Raw genomic sequence first — 18,222 nt, 5'->3', positions numbered from 1 at the left:
AACCAAGTACTGTTCCTTCTGATTCTTGTGGAACCTTAAAACATATATGTGTTGCCCACCAAATCATATCCACTGCATCAAATTAATCCTAATGATAATAATCGCGAGACCAACTACTTATATACCAACGTCTAACGTCTTAGGGCGTGTTCAGTTGATATAGCTTTTACCGTTTTGCTCCATCTCAGTCGTAGTCATGCGACAAGTAAGTAAAAGAACAGACCCTTATTAAATAAAACATGCCCTACAACGTAACCACCAAAAGATGAATATTTTTGCGTGCTTTAAAATCGTTGTTACTCTTCTTTTCTTTTCCAGTTTTGGGTTTTAGAAAACAAAATTACCCAGAAATTTAGCACACACCAACAAAAAAAATAAAAAAATGCAAACGACGAAGTGATGACACATGAGAGAAACCTAAACTCTAAACTTTATATATCTCTGATACAGCCAAAAAAAGGAGAGAGTACACTCAGTATCCTTTTTTTTTTTTTTGTTCTTTTTGTTTTTCAACACGAAATATCAAAATCAGTAGGCGAATCTAGAAAAAGAGAAGAAAATGGTTTCAGTAATTGGGTAAGGGAGAGAGAAGAAAGAAGAGAGAGAAGAAAGGGGTTCGTGCACTTCCTTCACAGAAAACAACATCATCACCATCGGGTAGTAGTAATTACTCTCGTCCTTTATTATGATATGGCATGTCCTGTTAAAACACAGATTTCAGCATCCAAAAGCTTTAGCTCTTGGACCATAAATAGTAAAGAAAGAGGAAAATAGTAAGAATAATAACCTGCGGGTAAGGAGGAGGAGGATGCTGCATGTAATAAACTGGCCTAGGCTGCTGCTGGCCAGGCATCATTTGCTGCTGCTGACCAGGCATCATTTGCTGCTGCGGATACTACATCACAATTTCAATTCCAGTCACCATTAGACTTTTGATGTTTTTTCTTTTTTCGTGTGTGTGTGGGAATAGTGATTCAATAGGGTTTCTGTGTTACTGTCAAACCTGAGGTTGTCCATTTGGATGATAATAGGTTTGAGGATGATACATCATCGGTGGTTGGTTGCCAGGATATGGCGGGACCTGCCAATTTTCGCGTGGTGAGTTTTAGAAACATAACTCGGTTGGGCTATATAATATACTATATCACATGGAACTTACTCCGTAATTAACAGGCGGCATTCCAGGCATCTGCTGAACAGGAGGAACATGACTAGGACCAGGATAGTAGAATGAGGCATCTGAAACTGGAGATTGAGGTCGCACAGCAGCTGGTTGCGATGGTTTGAAACTCTTCGCGTTTGGATTGAGTTTGAATTCCTGATCAGACCCAACGACCCATAATTAGTTTTAAAAAAACCACACACACACACACAGTTAACACTGTATCAAGTTTGAACAAATCAAACAAAAAACCTTTGCATTCGGATTAAGTGTGGACTTTTCTGATGAGGTCATAGAACCAATTGACGAGCTCGGTGATAGCCCAGGACGACTTGATGTTGAAGGACCTGGGCGACTTTCTGAACTTCTAGAAGCCGACTGCCCGAAAGAGCTTTCAGATTTTGTTTTACTAGAAACTTGACTGGCTTCTCTTTCTCTCTCAGTAACAGCCTTCGACACCGAGGTTGCACCACCACCAAATTTTGCACCTTCTTTGATATCTACATTCCACAATACATATTTACATAAAGCCTACAACCTGTTTCTTAATTAGATGGACGTTTCATAACAGGTCACCACTCCTTGTGTAAAAAGAACATTTCTAAATTCCATTTAGCAACCTTAACAGAATCCACCATAGGTAGTCCATTGAGATAACGTGATAATAAATATAGCATCAGATCAAGAAAAACTGGAGTATGCTTGTAAAAATGAAAGGTAGTTCTTCGTATACAACAAGAAAACCTGTTCAGACTTCTGTGTACACCAGTTGTTCAAACTAATTAAACAAATATAGTGGGGTGCAGATAAAGAAAACAGTGTAACAAAAGACTAGTGTATACCTCCATGACCGGAAGTTGATTCCTCAGCTGACTATGTTGATACAGAAGGAAGCCAAATAACCAATGTTAAAAATAATGAAACGCAAAATGCAATCATGATTAAATGGCATAATCAACATGGACTTGACATTACTCTGTTATTGTGTGACTCTTGGTTATTGTTTCTTCTTCGCTCATCTAGCTGGCTCTCACTATTATGCCAAGAGAAACTCCCAATGTGAGATAATATTTTAGATGATTTTCCAGATGCGTAGCTTAATAGAAAAAAAAAAAAAAAAAAAAAAAGAAGACCTGATCTTGTTGCCTGCGGCAGGAAAATATTTGGATTGTTCTTTAGAGGTCGAGAAGCTTTGATCTACATTTGTATTATTCCGAGAAGACTGACTGTCACCCTGAAAGAAAATGAATGACAACATCACCAATCGTTCAGCTATTAACTACTATCAAAGACGATCTCAGCGATACCCGTAATTCTTCACAGCCCTTGCCACTAGAAGCTGGCTTCTGGCCATCAGAAGTAGATGAACCACCAAAAGTCAGATCGTTGCAAGTATCCAGCAATGCGTTGTCCTCCTCATCAAACCCACTATCACCAAATCCAGTAACTGGACGGACAGAGGAGTATCTGGCTTCCTCGTCAAAATCAAAGTTCTCATTAAGCTGAAGGCCCCTTTCCTGCATGCATGAATAGTTACAAATTTGGGCTTAACAACAAAAAAAAAAACCAAAAACAAAACCCCCAAATTACCTCTGCTACATGAAGATCTCGGGTAGTCTCAGCCTCGATCTCTCTCGCAATCTTCCGGGCTTGCTCTTCCAACTGTTTAGTCTGAGGACCTCTCTCAAGTCTTGTGGTATAGATTTCCTCGTCGAAAGTACTCTTTACTCCAAACAGTGACTCATTCACCTCAAACTGATTCCATTTCCTAAAAGCAGAAACAGATCAGCTGAGAGGTATCAAGAACAGAAAAGCCAGGTAACCACACAGCAAAGATTACTCATATATAAAAAACATAACTATCAAAACACTATTCTTCCTAATCTTTTAGACATTCAACACGAGCTCTTCCTCACAATATACTTTATGCTTTCACTAAATAATAGAATTCTAGCTGTAGATATAGAAAGAGAATTGCTTTCCAAAAGGAATATACTGAATTTCTAAAGTGCAAGCACAAAAATAATCTATTCATTCCCACCATCTCTCATCTAAAATGTTCAGCTAAGAAACCGTGGTCTGAAAATCTAGCTGACAAATCAACATACCAAACATTCGATAAATACAAATTTGACAAGAAGTTTAAATATATATGAATGTGTGCATATATTACCTATTCCAAGGGTTATCAAACACATTCTCCAAATCTGCACCCTGTGGAATAGTCTCATCAGGTACCCAGGGTTGCAGCTGTCTTTCCCGATCAACATGATAAGACTGTGATATAGAAGAGTCTGTCAACAGCTCCGCAGGTTTCTCACCCTGAACCGCATTTGACATGTTGGTCGAGGATACAGAGAGATCCTAACACCAAAATCAATGATAGAAAGTAATGACAATGTCAAAACTCAAAGTAGTCTCTCTGCCATATAACACATTGACATAACAATAAATATTTCCCCTTAGTTTATAAAAGCAGGCAAACCTTAGCTATAACTTGCACAAGTTCATCTGCAGGAATAATGAATGTCTTGGAAGGCGGCTTTCTGACAAATTCGGAACGGGATTTATGCCCTCGTAAAGTACCATCTTTAATCAAACATGCCATCTTTAGAATGATTCCTGGAAGTTTCAAGCAATTTATACATTGCAAGAAAAAGTAGTCTCTTTCTATGCTTTACATCTCTATAAGGAAAAAAATTCTGATTCAGAGCCTCACCAAAATCCTTCTCTACATCAGCAGCATGAAATATACCAGTATACACTGATCCATTCCTTAGATGCACTTCCACATGATGCCCGATATAACATGCTGAGAGGTACACTAACCGATCAAGCGAAGGCCTCTCCAAGCTTCCAACTTCCCCATTGAATGCTGAATATATATCAACAAGCATGAGGACTCAGAACATGACATTGCAGATAAATCACAGAATATCAACAGCTAACCTGTATTAGATGTATTTGCCTTATTTAATACTTCGTCTCTTTCACCTCTTTTGAGTGGAAATCCATTTGATGAAGATTTCGACTGAGGAATAGGTTGCATACTCATTGCAGCCTTAGACTGTTTCAACTAACAAGGAAAAAATAAAGTCTGATAGTTAGGTCTCAGAGGGAAATGAGTCGGAAGAATTCAGTTCCAATGTGAACTCTTTGGTGGCATCAAATAGCCATTGTTAGATATCACATACGTAATTGCTCAACTGAAGCGGAAACTATAAATAGAAGGTTACCATTGAAACCCATGATTACTAATTTACTATCTAACAGGAAAACACAATCAGTGAATAATAGCCTCGCCATTACAGAAAAATAAATAAACAACACTTGGTGGGATTCTTAGTCTAGAGAACGTTTGTAGATGAAAGAAAGAAAGAAAGATACTGTTGATTTCAACGATTAATCCGCACGCGAATATTAACAACGAAAGAGTTTCATCACAAACAATCAAGAAATGGAAACAAATTCAAAGAGTTTTCAGCACAAACAGACGCAAAAAAGGAAGGCATTAGAGTGAATCAAAGATACAATCATATTCAATCATGAAATGGGATCCCCAACGTATTCGAGCTTGAACTAGGTATTCCAGTAAAACAAACCCTAAATCGACCACCTTAATCACCAAATTCCCAAAATCTACCCCGATAACGCGGATGAATAAAGAAGCAATGAACATAAACTAAAAACCCAGATATAAGAAACGAAGAAGATGATCTTTACCTCAGAAAGCTAACCCGATCAAGAAACTAAACCGCCTCTGCAGACCTATTAAAGAAATGCTTTCGAAAGGAGACGGACGAGCTCGATTAGCTTCCAACGCAGTGAGTTAGGGTTTCGGAGAGAGCTAGGGTTTACGCGGAGAGAGTGACGGTAAACGATTCACCATGAATCTAAAAGAGCGAAAGATAATCGGAGAGAATGATCGGAGCTGAGCTAACTCTTTGATTTTCGCAGGAAAGCAAAATCATGAAAAGAAAGAACAGCTACACGAAACAGATCGTTGTATTGGGTACGGATCATCTAAGTGGTAAAACTATATTTGGGCCTTAGTGGGCTTAACTTGGTCTATCAACCTAGTTTGAGAAACTTTTTTTTTTTTTTGTAGGCAGTTTGAGAAACTTTATGGGTTCAACTTTTTTTCTTTATTTTTTTTTGTCAACAAACATATATTAATTCACTAAAAAAAACTATATTGTAGATAGAGCTAATTAGGTACTGTCGAACTTATATAAGAAAAACAGAACTCGCGACCTCTTGCACATTTTGTAAGATGATTGGCAGAAGTATTACCACTACGAGGGATATGTTTCAAACTAAACGAAGAAAGTAAATCCCTGTAATACGCAAAATCCAACAACTCCGTAGAAAACGTAGGTCACGCCTCCGAGTTAGAAGTCATCTCTAAAAGATCCGAGCAATCCGTCAAAATGAGTATGCTCGTCATCGGGATCGCCACTAAACACTTCATCGTCCACAATAGAGTCTCCAGTTCTACATAAAAAAGGAAAAGACTTTTACGCGAGCCTTTTAATTCTAAATGCAGTAATCTTCCTCCACAATAAACAAGTCATCCATACCCACTCCTAACTTCCGCCCCATGCCAGGACTATGGGTTCAACTTCTGAATAGCAAAAATTGTCTTTCTTTTTTTTATGTAGTCTCGTTGATCGATCACTTACCTTAGCCATTAAGAACGTCTAGCTTTCCAACTTCATCTGATTAAATTTTTATATTATGTAATATGTATATACAACAATGCTTTTGTCAAAAAAAAAAAAAGGATCATTCTATGTCTTTTAACACACATATAAAACATAAAGGATCAAGCCTTCGATTATAATTTTTACCTTTATTTCATTTGTGGAAAGAAATCAGCAAAGAATAAAGAGTTTTGTAAAACGCATAACCTGAAGCAAAGGATACTTCAAATTCGATATGAACTTTTAAAAGGGTATGGTTTGCTTAATGATGGGGATAATGTTAACTTGACATTCAAAATGGTTTTTAATTTTTTTTCTTTTGTCAACAGCTTTATTGGATTGGCTCAAATGAGCCAATGTGGAGGAATGTTGTTTACATAAGTAGATAGTTGCGGTAGGATACGAACATTTCGTGCCAATTTATCCGCCTTCACATTCAAATTTCTAGAAATTAACGATAAAGAAAAAAAATCAAACTCCTCCTTGTCGCTCTGAATCGCCTCCAAGTAAGTCGCGAACGCTGGCCAATCTTGTGGGAAAGACACCATCTTCACCAAATCGGAGCAGTCTGTATGGAAAGCTACTTCTCTTTTATCTTGACCGATCATACATCTCATCGCCCAGATTAATGCTTCAACCTCTGTGTGGAGTGAGGTCAAGCTTCTTCGAGTATTTGCAGCTCCCATGTCGTGCGTTTCTTCGTTTGGATACGAACAAAACCATCCTAATCCTGAAAAACAATCACTTTCTTTCTAAGAAAAATGGTTTTTAATCAAAGTGCTTAAGCCTTGAAGGAAACAGAAAGGTTGGGGAAAAAGAAAAGCATTAATAGGCATAGTTGGAAAAATAACTCTATAAAGTTTAAATGATTATTTAATAATAACAAGCTTGAATCTAAATATTACATGCTTCATTGCATGTCTCATCATCACTTGTTTTATTTTTGATAAATCACTTTATGCTTTTTTTCAGTTTCGAAGGTGCAATATACTATTTGTCACCATAAAGCTAGGCAAAAATTACTAATGATCATAACTGATAAAATTAAATAATCAGAAAGCATCACTAAAAGAAATAATTAGCGTATGAGATGAATTATAATCAAATTACTTAAACATGGTTACATGGATTAGTTGGTGGAATCTAAATTCAATTTTTAAAATGATGCACACTACAAAAATTGGTGATGCAACCTTACACTTTTAAAACTTGTATCTCAAATTATCAATGCAACATAGTCTTGAAAATCCATAATCTTAAGACTATTCGAGTATGTCCAATTTAACGGATAGGTCATAATAACTATAGCTATAAGATCAGATACGAGCTAACATTAAAATGGAAAGAGAAACAACAATATCAGACTATATAAGTATCAAAAACAAGAAAACACATGATCATTCACGTGGTAAGGTAAAAATTAAATTAATTAATATTTTCAGTATCCGATCTGATCATACATTGCTGTAAAATCTGTTTTTTTCTTTTGTTCTAATTGAATATTGTTTCAGCTGTATTAGTGAAAGAAAATAGAACTAAAATGAAATTTTTTTAAGTGTGACAAATTTCGAATAAAAAAAATGGTTTATATGGTAACAAATTCCATAGAGTGTAGTTAATTCTCGCCCGTTGCTTCACGGCGCTCCTGTGACCAATCTGACATTATATACATATTTATACACTCGTAAATATTCCTTTTTTGGTTTTGCATTTATATTTGAATGCAGTTGATTTTAAATTAATTAAAACGACAATGAATTTGAATAAATTAGAAGTAATTACTGTACAAAACTAGTAATCTGCTAAGAGCATGGGCAGTGGGGCAAGCAGGTGGATATGAGTCTTGGGGTGTAAGTATTAAAAAAACGAAAAAATTATCTCTCTTTACACCCGGGTGTAACACTTTTTCTCTCTATCTCTCTCTTTCTTTATTTTTCTCTTTTCTATTTTGCTTTAAATTATAATACTAAAAAAATACTTACATCCACACCAACACATTTGTCACTACTAATGGTCTAATGACTAGTATTTAGATTCTGTCACATTTCCCAGAGTCACTGTCTTAAATTATGAAATACTCGTAACTGAGAAAATTGACAGATAACAAAATGGATTAGTTATTTCGTTTCCTTTTTTATTTCTTTAATTGGGTGCAAAATTAGACAGCCAAATTCATTTAAAAATGCACGTGTCAATATGTGGTCACACCATGGATATTTTGCACGGGCTTCATAATTCTAAAAAGAATAGTTTTATTTGTTGCTCAACATCGTCCTTTTAAAAAAGGAAGAAAAAGAAAAAGAAAATAAAGAAAAAAAAAATCAAGAGAGGAAATAAAGAAGAGAATAGTAATAACATTTGAAATTTTCTTGGTCCGATTTCTTCACTCTCAAAGCTGTAAAATTTAAGACTATACTAGTTTATAGTTAGGTTTGCTAATGAAATAACAAATTGATTGAAATTTAAGTAAAACTGAATTGTTACTTTATTCTTGTTCTTGTCAATGATAAAAGAATTGACGAAAAAAAGTTTTATGTTAAAAAAAAAAAACTAAAACATAGATCAAAACGTGACAAAAATTTGTTGGTTTTGGTCATAATAATCCATAAATATCAAAGTTAAAGACGACGAATCTGAAAATAGCCTATAGTGTTTTTTTTTCTCCGAAGAGAGGAAGAAAAAGAAAAGAGTAGAGCTTTTTTTTATTTAGGAAGGAGGAACACAACACCACACTTGTGCGCAAAACTTTCACAGTGTCCGACGATCTCAAAGCCCAAATATCAAAGTTCCTCTCTTTTTTTCTTTCTCTCTCTCTCTCCCCAAAATTCGTAGCTTTTTTTGCATTTTGCTTCTGCATTCGGCTTTGGATTTCATAAAGTGTTCAGATTTAAGAGTGTATCTCACTCAATCTCTCTGATAAGAGAGCTTCACGCCACAAGGAACCGACCCAGAGAGTTAAAAAGAAAGAATTTTTAATGCGAAATCGTTTCTAGGTCTGATCTGCAGATCTTGGTGCCCTAATTTTCCGCTGCCGCAACGGTCTCCTCTTTCCCTTGCCGTCATTTTGACTGGTGGAGTTTTATTTCTGAATCAAAAAGCAGTCGAATTTAGCGAGTGTCGTATAAGTGAAGTGCGTTACTACTGTTGCAAAAAAGGTACTGTATAAATTATGAGTTTTTTTTTTTTTTTTATGAAAAGGGTTCTCATTTCTTAGATTTGATCATTTTTTTGCTGAAGATGTGACTTGGGTTGCATTCTCCTAACTTCTCAGGTCGAATTGAAACTCTTTAGTGAGTGAGAGAGATGCTGACATGCATAGCTTGTTCGAACACCAACAATGGTGGATCTAAGAAACAAGAAGATGATGAAGAAGACGACAGAGTTATCGGAACTCCTAGGTCTAAGCAGGCGATTAAGTCCCTGACGTCACAGGTAGATAACATTCTTCCTCTGTGTCACTTTCACGAGAAAAACACAAATGAGAAAAAGAAATGAAACTCCGAGACAGGACCATTTTTTGGTCTTGTTGGTTTCTGTTTGGAAGCTAAGAGCAAATCAACAAGTCATTTTTTGTGCGTACTGTTTGGTTTCTGATCTTTCAACGAAATAGGATAAGTTTTCTTACCTCTAGAAGCCAAACTTTAGTCCGTGACTTTCAGAATGTTTTTCTTTTTTCTTATGTGTACCTAATTTTGTCAATACCATGTGATTCTTGTATGTGAATCTTCAGATTAAAGACATGGCAGTGAAAGCATCAGGTGCTTACAAAAGCTGCAAACCGTGTTCTGGGTCGTCAAACCAGAATAAGAACCGAAACTACGCTGATTCGGATGCTGCTTCGAATTCTGGGAGGTTTCGTTATGCGTACAAGAGAGCGGGGAGTGGTAGCTCAACACCGAAAATTTTGGGGAAGGAAATGGAGTCAAGGTTGAAAGGGTTTTTGAGTGGAGAAGGAACACCTGAATCCATGAGTGGTAGGACAGAGTCCACAGTGTTCATGGAGGAAGAAGATGAGCTCAAGGAATGGGTTGCTCAAGTGGAGCCTGGTGTCCTCATCACATTTGTATCATTGCCTGAGGGAGGGAATGATATGAAGCGGATTCGTTTCAGGTAATTTAACCGTTTTGTAGGATTTACACTAAATAACGTTGAGATCTTGGACTTGATCAAGATGGTACCAATCGGGAATATTGAAGATGATACTCAACTGAAATGAACTAATCCATAATGTTTTGAAATTCTTTGATTTGATTTTGGAAATAGAGATGTGTGGTTCTTGGAGACAAGCAATGTGAAGTACAGTTGATATTTAGGATATTATTATGTGAGATTTCTGTGTTGGAAACTGTTGCTGCTTTCATTTTCCTTGAATCAATTGAAGTGGTCCCCAATCCATTTGTTATAGTTATGAGAACTTGTTCATCCTTTTTGCCAAGAAAGGTCTTTGAGATGTGGGTTATATTTCGGTAGTTGAATCAGATGCAGAACTTAAATGGATTCCCCAAGGAAAATTGTGTGGGGAAGTGTTTGGTGAATTTAGTAAAGTTCTTTTTGTATGTGGAACATATAATGAGAGCAAGATGATCTAACTAACTTTCTTCATGGTCTGATTAAAGAGGAACACTTTGTCTCTCAAAGATTAATATTTCTAAATTTTACTTTTTGCACCTAAGACTGTTAACATGGTTGCTTTGTGAACCTAAGACTGTTAACATGGTTGCTTTATGAGTCCTTATTATATATGCTTAAGTCAGCTCCTAATATGTTGATTTCTTCAAACTTGTATTGCTTGCAGCCGTGAAATGTTCGATAAATGGCAAGCTCAAAAGTGGTGGGCGGAGAATTTCGACAAGGTCATGGAATTATACAATGTACAGCAGTTCAATCAGCAGAGCGTCCCACTTCCAACTCCTCCTAGATCTGAAGATGGGGTATATACTCTCTCTCTTCACTTCTGCACACATGAATCCATTCATCAAAACCTGTCTTTGATTCTTTGAGGTCTAACTAGTTTTAATTTGGTATAGCAGAGCTCGCGAATTCAGTCTACCAAGAACGGTCCTGCAACTCCACCCCTGAACAAAGAAGGCCCTCGAGGAAAAGGCTACGCTTCTTCTGGCTCAATCGCTCACCAAGCAACAACCCAAACACAAAGTCGACACCAAGATTCATCTGGTCTTGCTACAACGCCAAAACTCTCAAGCATAAGTGGAACCAAAACCGAGACATCATCTGTTGATGAGTCTGCAAGAAGTAGCTTCTCGAGGGAAGAAGAAGAAGAAGCAGATCATTCAGGGGAGCTCTCTGTAAGTAATGCAAGTGACATTGAAACAGAATGGGTGGAACAGGACGAAGCCGGTGTTTACATCACAATCAGAGCTTTACCAGATGGGACTCGCGAGCTTAGGCGTGTTCGCTTCAGGTAAAAACACATTACTTTCTCTGTTCCTTAGAAAATCCTTAAAAAATCAAGCACTTGACAACGTTTTCCTGTGGTTGTAGCCGAGAGAAGTTTGGGGCAAGATTGTGGTGGGAGCAGAACAGAGCTCGGATACAACAACAATACTTGTGATGGCCGATGATGGTTGAATGCTCTCTAGAGGAATCGGACACACCAAAACAAAACACCTTTTTTTTTTTTTTTTATATATATATATATATGTTTTTACTTGGAGAAAAGCTACAGAGTGATGGAAATAACATCGGCTTCAGATAATGCATGCATGTGCTTTTGGTTGGTGGTTGTTAGTTGATCTCTTTTCTCTTCTTTCCCATTTACATCTATAAAGAGGTATTAGTTTTACTCTTTCAGTGGATTTTCTTGGTGTTATTTTTAAGGTAATGTATATAGCTTAATTCTAAGAAATTCATATGAGTTCTATTGTTATTGAAATGAAAATGTAGGTAAACTGATACTTTTCTGGTCAGTTTAGACAATTTAAATTATTTAATACTTTGTTTTAATGTTCACTTTATAAGGTAGATGTACTTTTCTCTAATTATATTATTGACCATGATTGGTGCTAATAATTATGGCATGTACTTAAATGTTCTGAAAAAGAAATGGATAATTCAAATTTTTAACATCTCCTTAAAAATTTCCAATTTTCACTTTCTTTTTGACTTTTGAGTTTTGACTAATCTTTTCTAATGAGTTATCTATAAGGGTAAATTCGTCATTTTGTGTTTATCCAATTAGTGATTTTGCCATTTTGGAACCAATTTTTCCTTTTTGACGCGTGAGAGAATAAACCCTCTCTAATTTATTTTGGCCAAATCCTAACTTCTTTTTTTTTTCCTCTTTTAAAGCCGTCCCCTCTCTTCTCTGTACTCGAAACCCTAGTAGTGTGCTCTATCCGATTTTAGGGTTTAAGAGTCAAATCATTAGCATCTAGCTTTGCCTACGCGGATCGCACTTGGTTTCGCTACTCGATCCTTGAATTTCTCTGTTTTTGTGTGTTTCGATTTATCCGATTCGCCTTTGATCCGTAATGGTGACTGGGTCCAGAACTAGCGGTAATCGTGGGGTAGGACTCGATGATGAATCGAAAAAGATGATTCAATCGATTAAGGAAATTGTGGGTAATCACTCAGATGCTGATATTTACACTGCCTTAAAAGAAGCTAACATGGACGCTGACGAGGCTGTGCAGAAGCTGATTCATCAAGGTTTCTCTCTTTTTCACTTTCTAGATTGACGGAAGTTAGGGTTTTACTGTTGGGTTTTTGGTCCGCATTCAAGTTCTTATTCGTGATCACGAGGAATGCTACAACATCTTGTTTGTATGAGGCGTATGTAGAATGATGTGGATAGGTTATGCAAGATTTCGGTTTTGGTCTTGTTTTTATGGAGTTCTGGTGATAATTGGATAGACGGATAACTTTTAGGTTCCTGTTTTCATTTCGATATTTGTCAATTCTCTCCAGAATACTTAAAATTACTATATACTTGAAATATTATTGGTCTTCGTTGGTATCTGAATTTCTGGATTTATGATTGGGTCTTTTATCTGATTCTGGGTGGGTGACTACTATCTGTGTTATGGTTGCCATCATAATTTTTGGTTCGCTAAAAAGCTTTTCTTTTGTTCAGATCCATTCCACGAGGTGAAGAGAAAAAGAGACAGGAAAAAAGAGGTAAGGTCACAAATGTTTGTTATGGTATCTTGTTACCAGTTCTTCTCTTTTTGAACCTTTTTGCAAATGCGATCACATCGTAGTTTTCGTGTTTGACTCTCCTTACTCTTTTCGAAACTGCATTTGATGAAGGTTACTAGATTTTACATAATGTTAGTAGTGCTTGTCTTATTAGCATATCTCATAGGATGTCTACATGTTATTCTTTTTTTGTGTTTAGTGGGCATTCCAGTTTAATTATTTTGTGTGCCTTTTTATTAAATTGATCATCAAAATAACTTTCAGCTTTTCTAGCCATTCAAATAGTTTGCTGAACTCATGGAGATCATCAGGTCACTTCTTTTTTTGTTGCAACCTCTGTCTTGTATAATCTCTGATTTTTATGGCGTGTCCTTTGGCTTCAGGGTACAGTATTTGTTGAGCCTGCAAACGTAAAGAAACCTCTTGAAAATGTTACCAGTGAAGTGAAGGTTCGTACACAGCCTGAACATAATGTTCGGAGAGGAGGCTACAGTAGGAATTTCTTCCCCAGGAACGCCGCTGCTCAACGAAATGCATCTCCTAGAAATCCTGCTGCTGGTAAATCAGTTTGACGATAATATACTTGCCAGTTTCTTTCGCGTGCTTGTACGGAAAATCTTTTACTTGTTTATAAGTTGTCTTTTTAATGGTTCTTAAACATATCTATATAACGGGTTATTAAATGAACTTGGCTAAATCCAGAAAAATATATGCAGGGAAAGTAAAAGTAGAAGACATTGGCGTGTAATGCATGTTTTGCGTTGATTTGTTTTTTTGAATCTTTGTGATTGGTCGTTGGCCTTCAAGTTTTATGTAATGTATTGACCATATCACCTTGAAATGTTTTTCTGTATGTTTGTAATTTGTTCGTTTCATGTTAGTACAGGATCCAACAGAGAGTTTCGCGTTGTTAGGGACAACAGGTCTAATCCAAATGTCAATGAACAGTTGAAGCATTCTTCTGCCCAGTCCTCTGGATCAAATATTAACAAAGTGGTGGCCACTGTGAACAAAAAGGGGTATGTATTATCAATTGTGTTCTTATTCTAGCATTACTATTGCTAACTACCCTTCTTTTATACATGTGAAATAGCATGATGTGTTACTCTTCTAATAATATTTTTAAGGGAGTTAATTTGCTAAAGCTGTAGTTTTCCAAAAAATAGTAAAGTAGGACTCTTTAAGACAATATGAGGCATAGATTAGTTTTGTGCCATACTGCCATTTGGTTTTGGTAGACAGGGATAGGAGTGCGTGTGTTCGCTTAGTAGGCATTCCTCTGCAATATTGCTCAAATATGGTTACTTCTTGGGGAAACAGAAAGCCTAACGAGGACTTGTTATCTTATAATTTCAAGAAAACTATGCTGAATTTAAATGAGGAAAGTAATATTGTTGCTCTATCTTAATTGTTTGCCAGCTCAAGAGGTGGTTTGGGAAATCATAGCTCTTCAGGGGCTCAAGATTCTACTGACGATTGTAATGCTCCAGCAGATGGCAGGCTCAGACAGGCTGAAATTGCTCCTTTGCACCGTCCTATCAGTAAAGAACTCCGTGGAGTTACTTTGCCATCAACCAATTCAGTTCTTGGTGTATCGTCTTCCACAGATCCAGTTCATGTACCATCTCCTGTTTCTAGATCATCACCCGTGGGAGCTATTAAACGTGAAGTAAGGGGTGGAGGTTTAGGTGGAAAACCTTCTGATAATGTTGGTAAAGCTCCATCTGTGCCCTCTTTTTCAGGGTCCTCTATTAGAAAAAGTGGACCTATAAATGCACATCGACCATCACCATCTTCCCCAACTTCAAATATTGATCACAGTCGAATTACTGCACGAGAGTCTGTTATGCCCAGTGGTGTGGAAAAGAATAGGTCATTTTTGAACAGACAGCGTGGGAATAGAGGAAGTCAATATGCTAGAACACAACAACAAGTTGGTGGCCATACAAAGGGTAACTTATATGCATATATTTATTACTCGAATGGATGTTGTGCAATTTTTTACTTGATTTCTGCTAGGCGGCACTTTATTTTCTCTGTAGCTTCTGTTTTGGGTGATATAATCCTTTCTTTTAATCTATTGGGAAGTCCTGGTGAGAAGCCATTTCCTGTCATGACTTCTGATATTCTTGATCAACCAACCTGTACTTAATGCAGGAGCCTCACAGCACAAGGAGTGGAAGCCTAAATCAAATCAGAAACCTGTTGGACATAACCCTGGAGTAATTGGAACACCTACAAAGTCTCAAGGTCGTAGTCCTGCTAATAATTCCATAAATGTGGAATCAGAAGCCGTTAAGGCACACGATAAGCTTCCGAATGTTCATATAAGTGAAAGTCAGAATGTCATCATCGCAGATCATATTCGTGTCCCGGAAACTGACCGCTGTCAGCTTACTTTTGGTAGCTTTGTTCAAGAGGTTAATTCTTCAAGTAATTCAACATCTGCTTTCCAAGAATCATGGTCTTCAGAAGAACTTAGAGAATCTGATCGTAGGTAAGTTTTGACAGTTGGTGGTATTATTTGTTTTAGTATATTTCGGATATAGTTTGAGGTCACTTGCATCTTTCCCCAATTAACTTAATGATATTGTTGACAGTTCGCCAGTTACTTGTCCTGAGGCTTTAACAGATGGTCCAGGCGTTCAGCCTATCAATAATATTGATGATCATGTCAGAATTTCTGGATCTGACTCACCCGTCTCAGCAGTATCTGAGCCACAGTTGCCCGAACAGAAAGAAACTCATAGATCTGACAATTTGGATGATTACTCGGGAATTCAATTACTCAATAGGAATGGTCCACCTTATACTCCTTTAGAGTTTGAACAGCAGCAAGATCTTCCCGAGTTGCAAAAAATTTCTGTAAGCGTTCTTGCAACTGTAGCTTTTAAAAAAATCAAGGAAAGATAAATTCATTCAAAAATGACATGCTCGTCCTTTCCAGCAGGCTTATGACAACCATGGTAGTTATGAATTTCCGTATTTTATACCTGCAATGGATGAAACCGTACGAGTTCAAGGATTACCATCTCCACAGGAGGTAATTTATGTGTGTTGTTATTATTACTGGTTTGCCAGCATGAGTTGATGCGGAAGAGTCTAGTTAGCTTTGAGCAGTTGGTTTGTGCATGTGTCATAGTTATCTTTTGATTTTATTAACCAGGAAAAACTGATCAGGTTCCTTTTGACAATGCAGCAGGGATTCAGTACTCACATGGTAAATAATACCCCTCCATCCACTATTCCCATGTTGCAGCAACAACAACAGGCATCAATGCAACAGATGTATCCGCAGGTCCATGTTTCACATTTTCCCAATCTCATGCCTTATCGTCAATTCCTCTCCCCAGTCTATGTTCCCCAAATGCCCATGCCAGGCTACTCAGGTAACCCAGCAGCATATGCACACCCTTCAAATGGCAATAGCTATGTGCTGATGCCTGGAGGCGGTTCTCATCTCGGTTCAAATGGTGTCAAGTATGGAATCCATCAGCAATATAAACCAGTTCCAACTGGTGGACCTACGGGTTTTGGGACTTACAACAATCCTAATGGGTATCCAATTAATCCTCCCAATGTTGTTGGAAACGCTACGGGACTGGAAGATCCATCTCGCATGAAATACAAAGATGTAAATATTTACGTTCCAAATCCTCAGGTAACGATAAGTATGTTAGTTGTGCCCGAACTTCATGTTTTTGCCAGTTGTTTTGTATTCTGATTTGTGTTTCCTTATCTAACACTACAGGCTGAGACTTCTGAGATTTGGATGCAAAATCCAAGAGATCTTTCAAGCCTTCAGTCTCCATATTACAATGTAGCTGGACAATCGCCTCATGGCACTTATTTATCGTCCCATACAGCACACCAATCGTTCAACCCTGCTGCGCAATCATCTCACATGCAGTTCCAGGGTCTCTTCCACCCACCACAGCCTGGCACAATGGCGAATCCGCACCACATGGGACCTGGCCTTGGTGGTAATGTTGGAGTCGGGGTTGTGCCCTCTCCTCCTCCGTCTCAAGTTGGTACCTATCAACAATCACAACTTGGTCATCCGAATTGGCCAGCAAACTTCTGAACAAAATCTAACCTTTGTCTTCTTGTCTAATGGATTATATAATAGCCAAAAGCAAATATTTTGATTCTCCTTATGAAACGCCCAAACTCTGTTTTGAATTAATCTTATTTATTCAATGCATAAAATGTTCCCAGCTCTCAACAATTTTCAATAAATCCTTTGTCTGCTTCCATTTCCCCTCATCTTTTACAGCTGCAGGTATGGTGTTATCCTCCCATGGCGTCAATGTGTCCAGGTAAAGTCCTGTCCGTGCTTCTTAATCATTTTTACTGCTACTATAGTTTCTGTCAATTTCAAGAACCCTACAATGCATGTGATGGTGTTTAAGTGTGGAACCCTGTGAGTGAAACATTGTTGCTTGGTGCTAGTGTTTCCCATTGTCAATGTTCTACAAGTATTAAAGAGAATTGAGTGTTCTTCTTTGAGTTTTATGTCTTCTCTCTCCATTTCTTCTTCCTTATTAAATTCTTGATAGAGAATCATTAGTTGTTGAGCTTGACCTAACTTTCCTGCCTTTAGAAATAAAAACAAATATTCTTAATCAGAGAACTTGTTGAAGCGCAGCCCTATAGGTTTTGATTATCTCCTTGATTACTTTTGTTTTTTAGGTGTCTTAGCACACACTGTCATCATAACAAAAGAATCTAATTGATCGTTTTGTTGACATATTTAGAGAGCTAAATATACTTCAGTTTGGGGAGGTGGGTCTTAATAAAGGGGCCAACTAGAGTTTACTCAGAGCCTAATTTGTACGGACTTTGCCTGCTTCTCAGATTTAATAGGTCGAAACTCTTTATCTCCTAAGTCCTACCTTATTGAGAAATGATTACTCTCTACGAATCTCTTGAGACTCCATGATGTTGAGTCACTAATACTCTATTAATTTGTCTCATTTTGACCGGTCTAGGTTTTTTTATTAAACGTGGTTACACTGTTGATAACACCTACCGCACAAGCAAAGATTGGCTTGATATATTCTCTGAAAATTCTCTATAATTTGTTTAGAGTTAGTGAAAATGAAACTCAAAATGATTGAGGAGATTTTGATTAAGAGTGGCTAGAGTAGAGTAGAGGCTTAGGGTTCATACTTCATAACTTAGATAACCCGCATGTAA

General features: G+C 37.2%; 3 protein-coding genes across 7 annotated transcripts; 2 read left to right on the top strand and 1 right to left on the bottom strand.

The window, feature by feature from the left end:
- Positions 1 to 601: 601 nt before the first annotated feature.
- On the bottom strand, positions 602 to 5,229 carry LOC9321070 (polyadenylate-binding protein-interacting protein 4). Of its 2 annotated transcripts, none has more exons than XM_002882819.2 (15): positions 4,886 to 5,229; positions 4,112 to 4,238; positions 3,882 to 4,037; positions 3,648 to 3,784; positions 3,336 to 3,526; positions 2,753 to 2,930; positions 2,470 to 2,679; positions 2,296 to 2,396; positions 2,138 to 2,195; positions 2,005 to 2,035; positions 1,415 to 1,662; positions 1,160 to 1,318; positions 1,004 to 1,081; positions 788 to 895; positions 602 to 700 (listed from the first exon to the last, which is right to left on the bottom strand). In XM_002882819.2, the coding sequence occupies exons 2-15, from the start codon at positions 4,215 to 4,217 to the stop codon at positions 668 to 670; spliced, it is 1,794 nt and encodes a 597-aa protein (XP_002882865.1). In that variant the 5' UTR covers positions 4,218 to 4,238; positions 4,886 to 5,229; the 3' UTR covers positions 602 to 667. The 2 variants fall into 2 exon arrangements, with proteins under 2 accessions (XP_002882865.1, XP_020887917.1); XM_021032258.1 differs by having other exon boundaries at positions 4,112 to 4,229; positions 4,886 to 5,162.
- Positions 5,230 to 8,527: 3,298 nt separating this feature from the next.
- On the top strand, positions 8,528 to 11,676 carry LOC9321069 (protein Brevis radix-like 2). 2 transcript variants are annotated; one of them, XM_021031093.1, is made up of 6 exons: positions 8,528 to 9,018; positions 9,127 to 9,297; positions 9,596 to 9,975; positions 10,661 to 10,796; positions 10,896 to 11,287; positions 11,368 to 11,676. In XM_021031093.1, exons 2-6 carry the CDS (start codon positions 9,169 to 9,171, stop codon positions 11,435 to 11,437), a joined length of 1,107 nt encoding a protein of 368 aa, XP_020886752.1. In that variant the 5' UTR covers positions 8,528 to 9,018; positions 9,127 to 9,168; the 3' UTR covers positions 11,438 to 11,676. The 2 variants fall into 2 exon arrangements, with proteins under 2 accessions (XP_020886752.1, XP_020886751.1); XM_021031092.1 differs by having other exon boundaries at positions 8,528 to 9,019; positions 9,135 to 9,297.
- Positions 11,677 to 12,125: 449 nt separating this feature from the next.
- On the top strand, positions 12,126 to 17,245 carry LOC9321068. 3 transcript variants are annotated; one of them, XM_021031090.1, is made up of 10 exons: positions 12,126 to 12,534; positions 12,959 to 13,002; positions 13,407 to 13,581; positions 13,910 to 14,042; positions 14,443 to 14,975; positions 15,181 to 15,520; positions 15,624 to 15,888; positions 15,974 to 16,066; positions 16,223 to 16,684; positions 16,775 to 17,245. In XM_021031090.1, exons 1-10 carry the CDS (start codon positions 12,357 to 12,359, stop codon positions 17,105 to 17,107), a joined length of 2,556 nt encoding a protein of 851 aa, XP_020886749.1. In that variant the 5' UTR covers positions 12,126 to 12,356; the 3' UTR covers positions 17,108 to 17,245. The 3 variants fall into 3 exon arrangements, with proteins under 3 accessions (XP_020886749.1, XP_020886750.1, XP_020886748.1); XM_021031091.1 differs by having other exon boundaries at positions 15,971 to 16,066; positions 16,226 to 16,684; XM_021031089.1 differs by having other exon boundaries at positions 15,971 to 16,066.
- Positions 17,246 to 18,222: the final 977 nt, after the last annotated feature.

The sequence above is a fragment of the Arabidopsis lyrata genome (assembly GCF_000004255.2).
Source record: "Arabidopsis lyrata subsp. lyrata unplaced genomic scaffold ARALYscaffold_3, whole genome shotgun sequence".
Classification (NCBI taxonomy): domain Eukaryota; kingdom Viridiplantae; phylum Streptophyta; class Magnoliopsida; order Brassicales; family Brassicaceae; genus Arabidopsis; species Arabidopsis lyrata.
The sequence above is the reverse complement of the archived record's forward strand: the minus strand, read 5'-3'. Positions and strand labels throughout refer to the sequence as shown.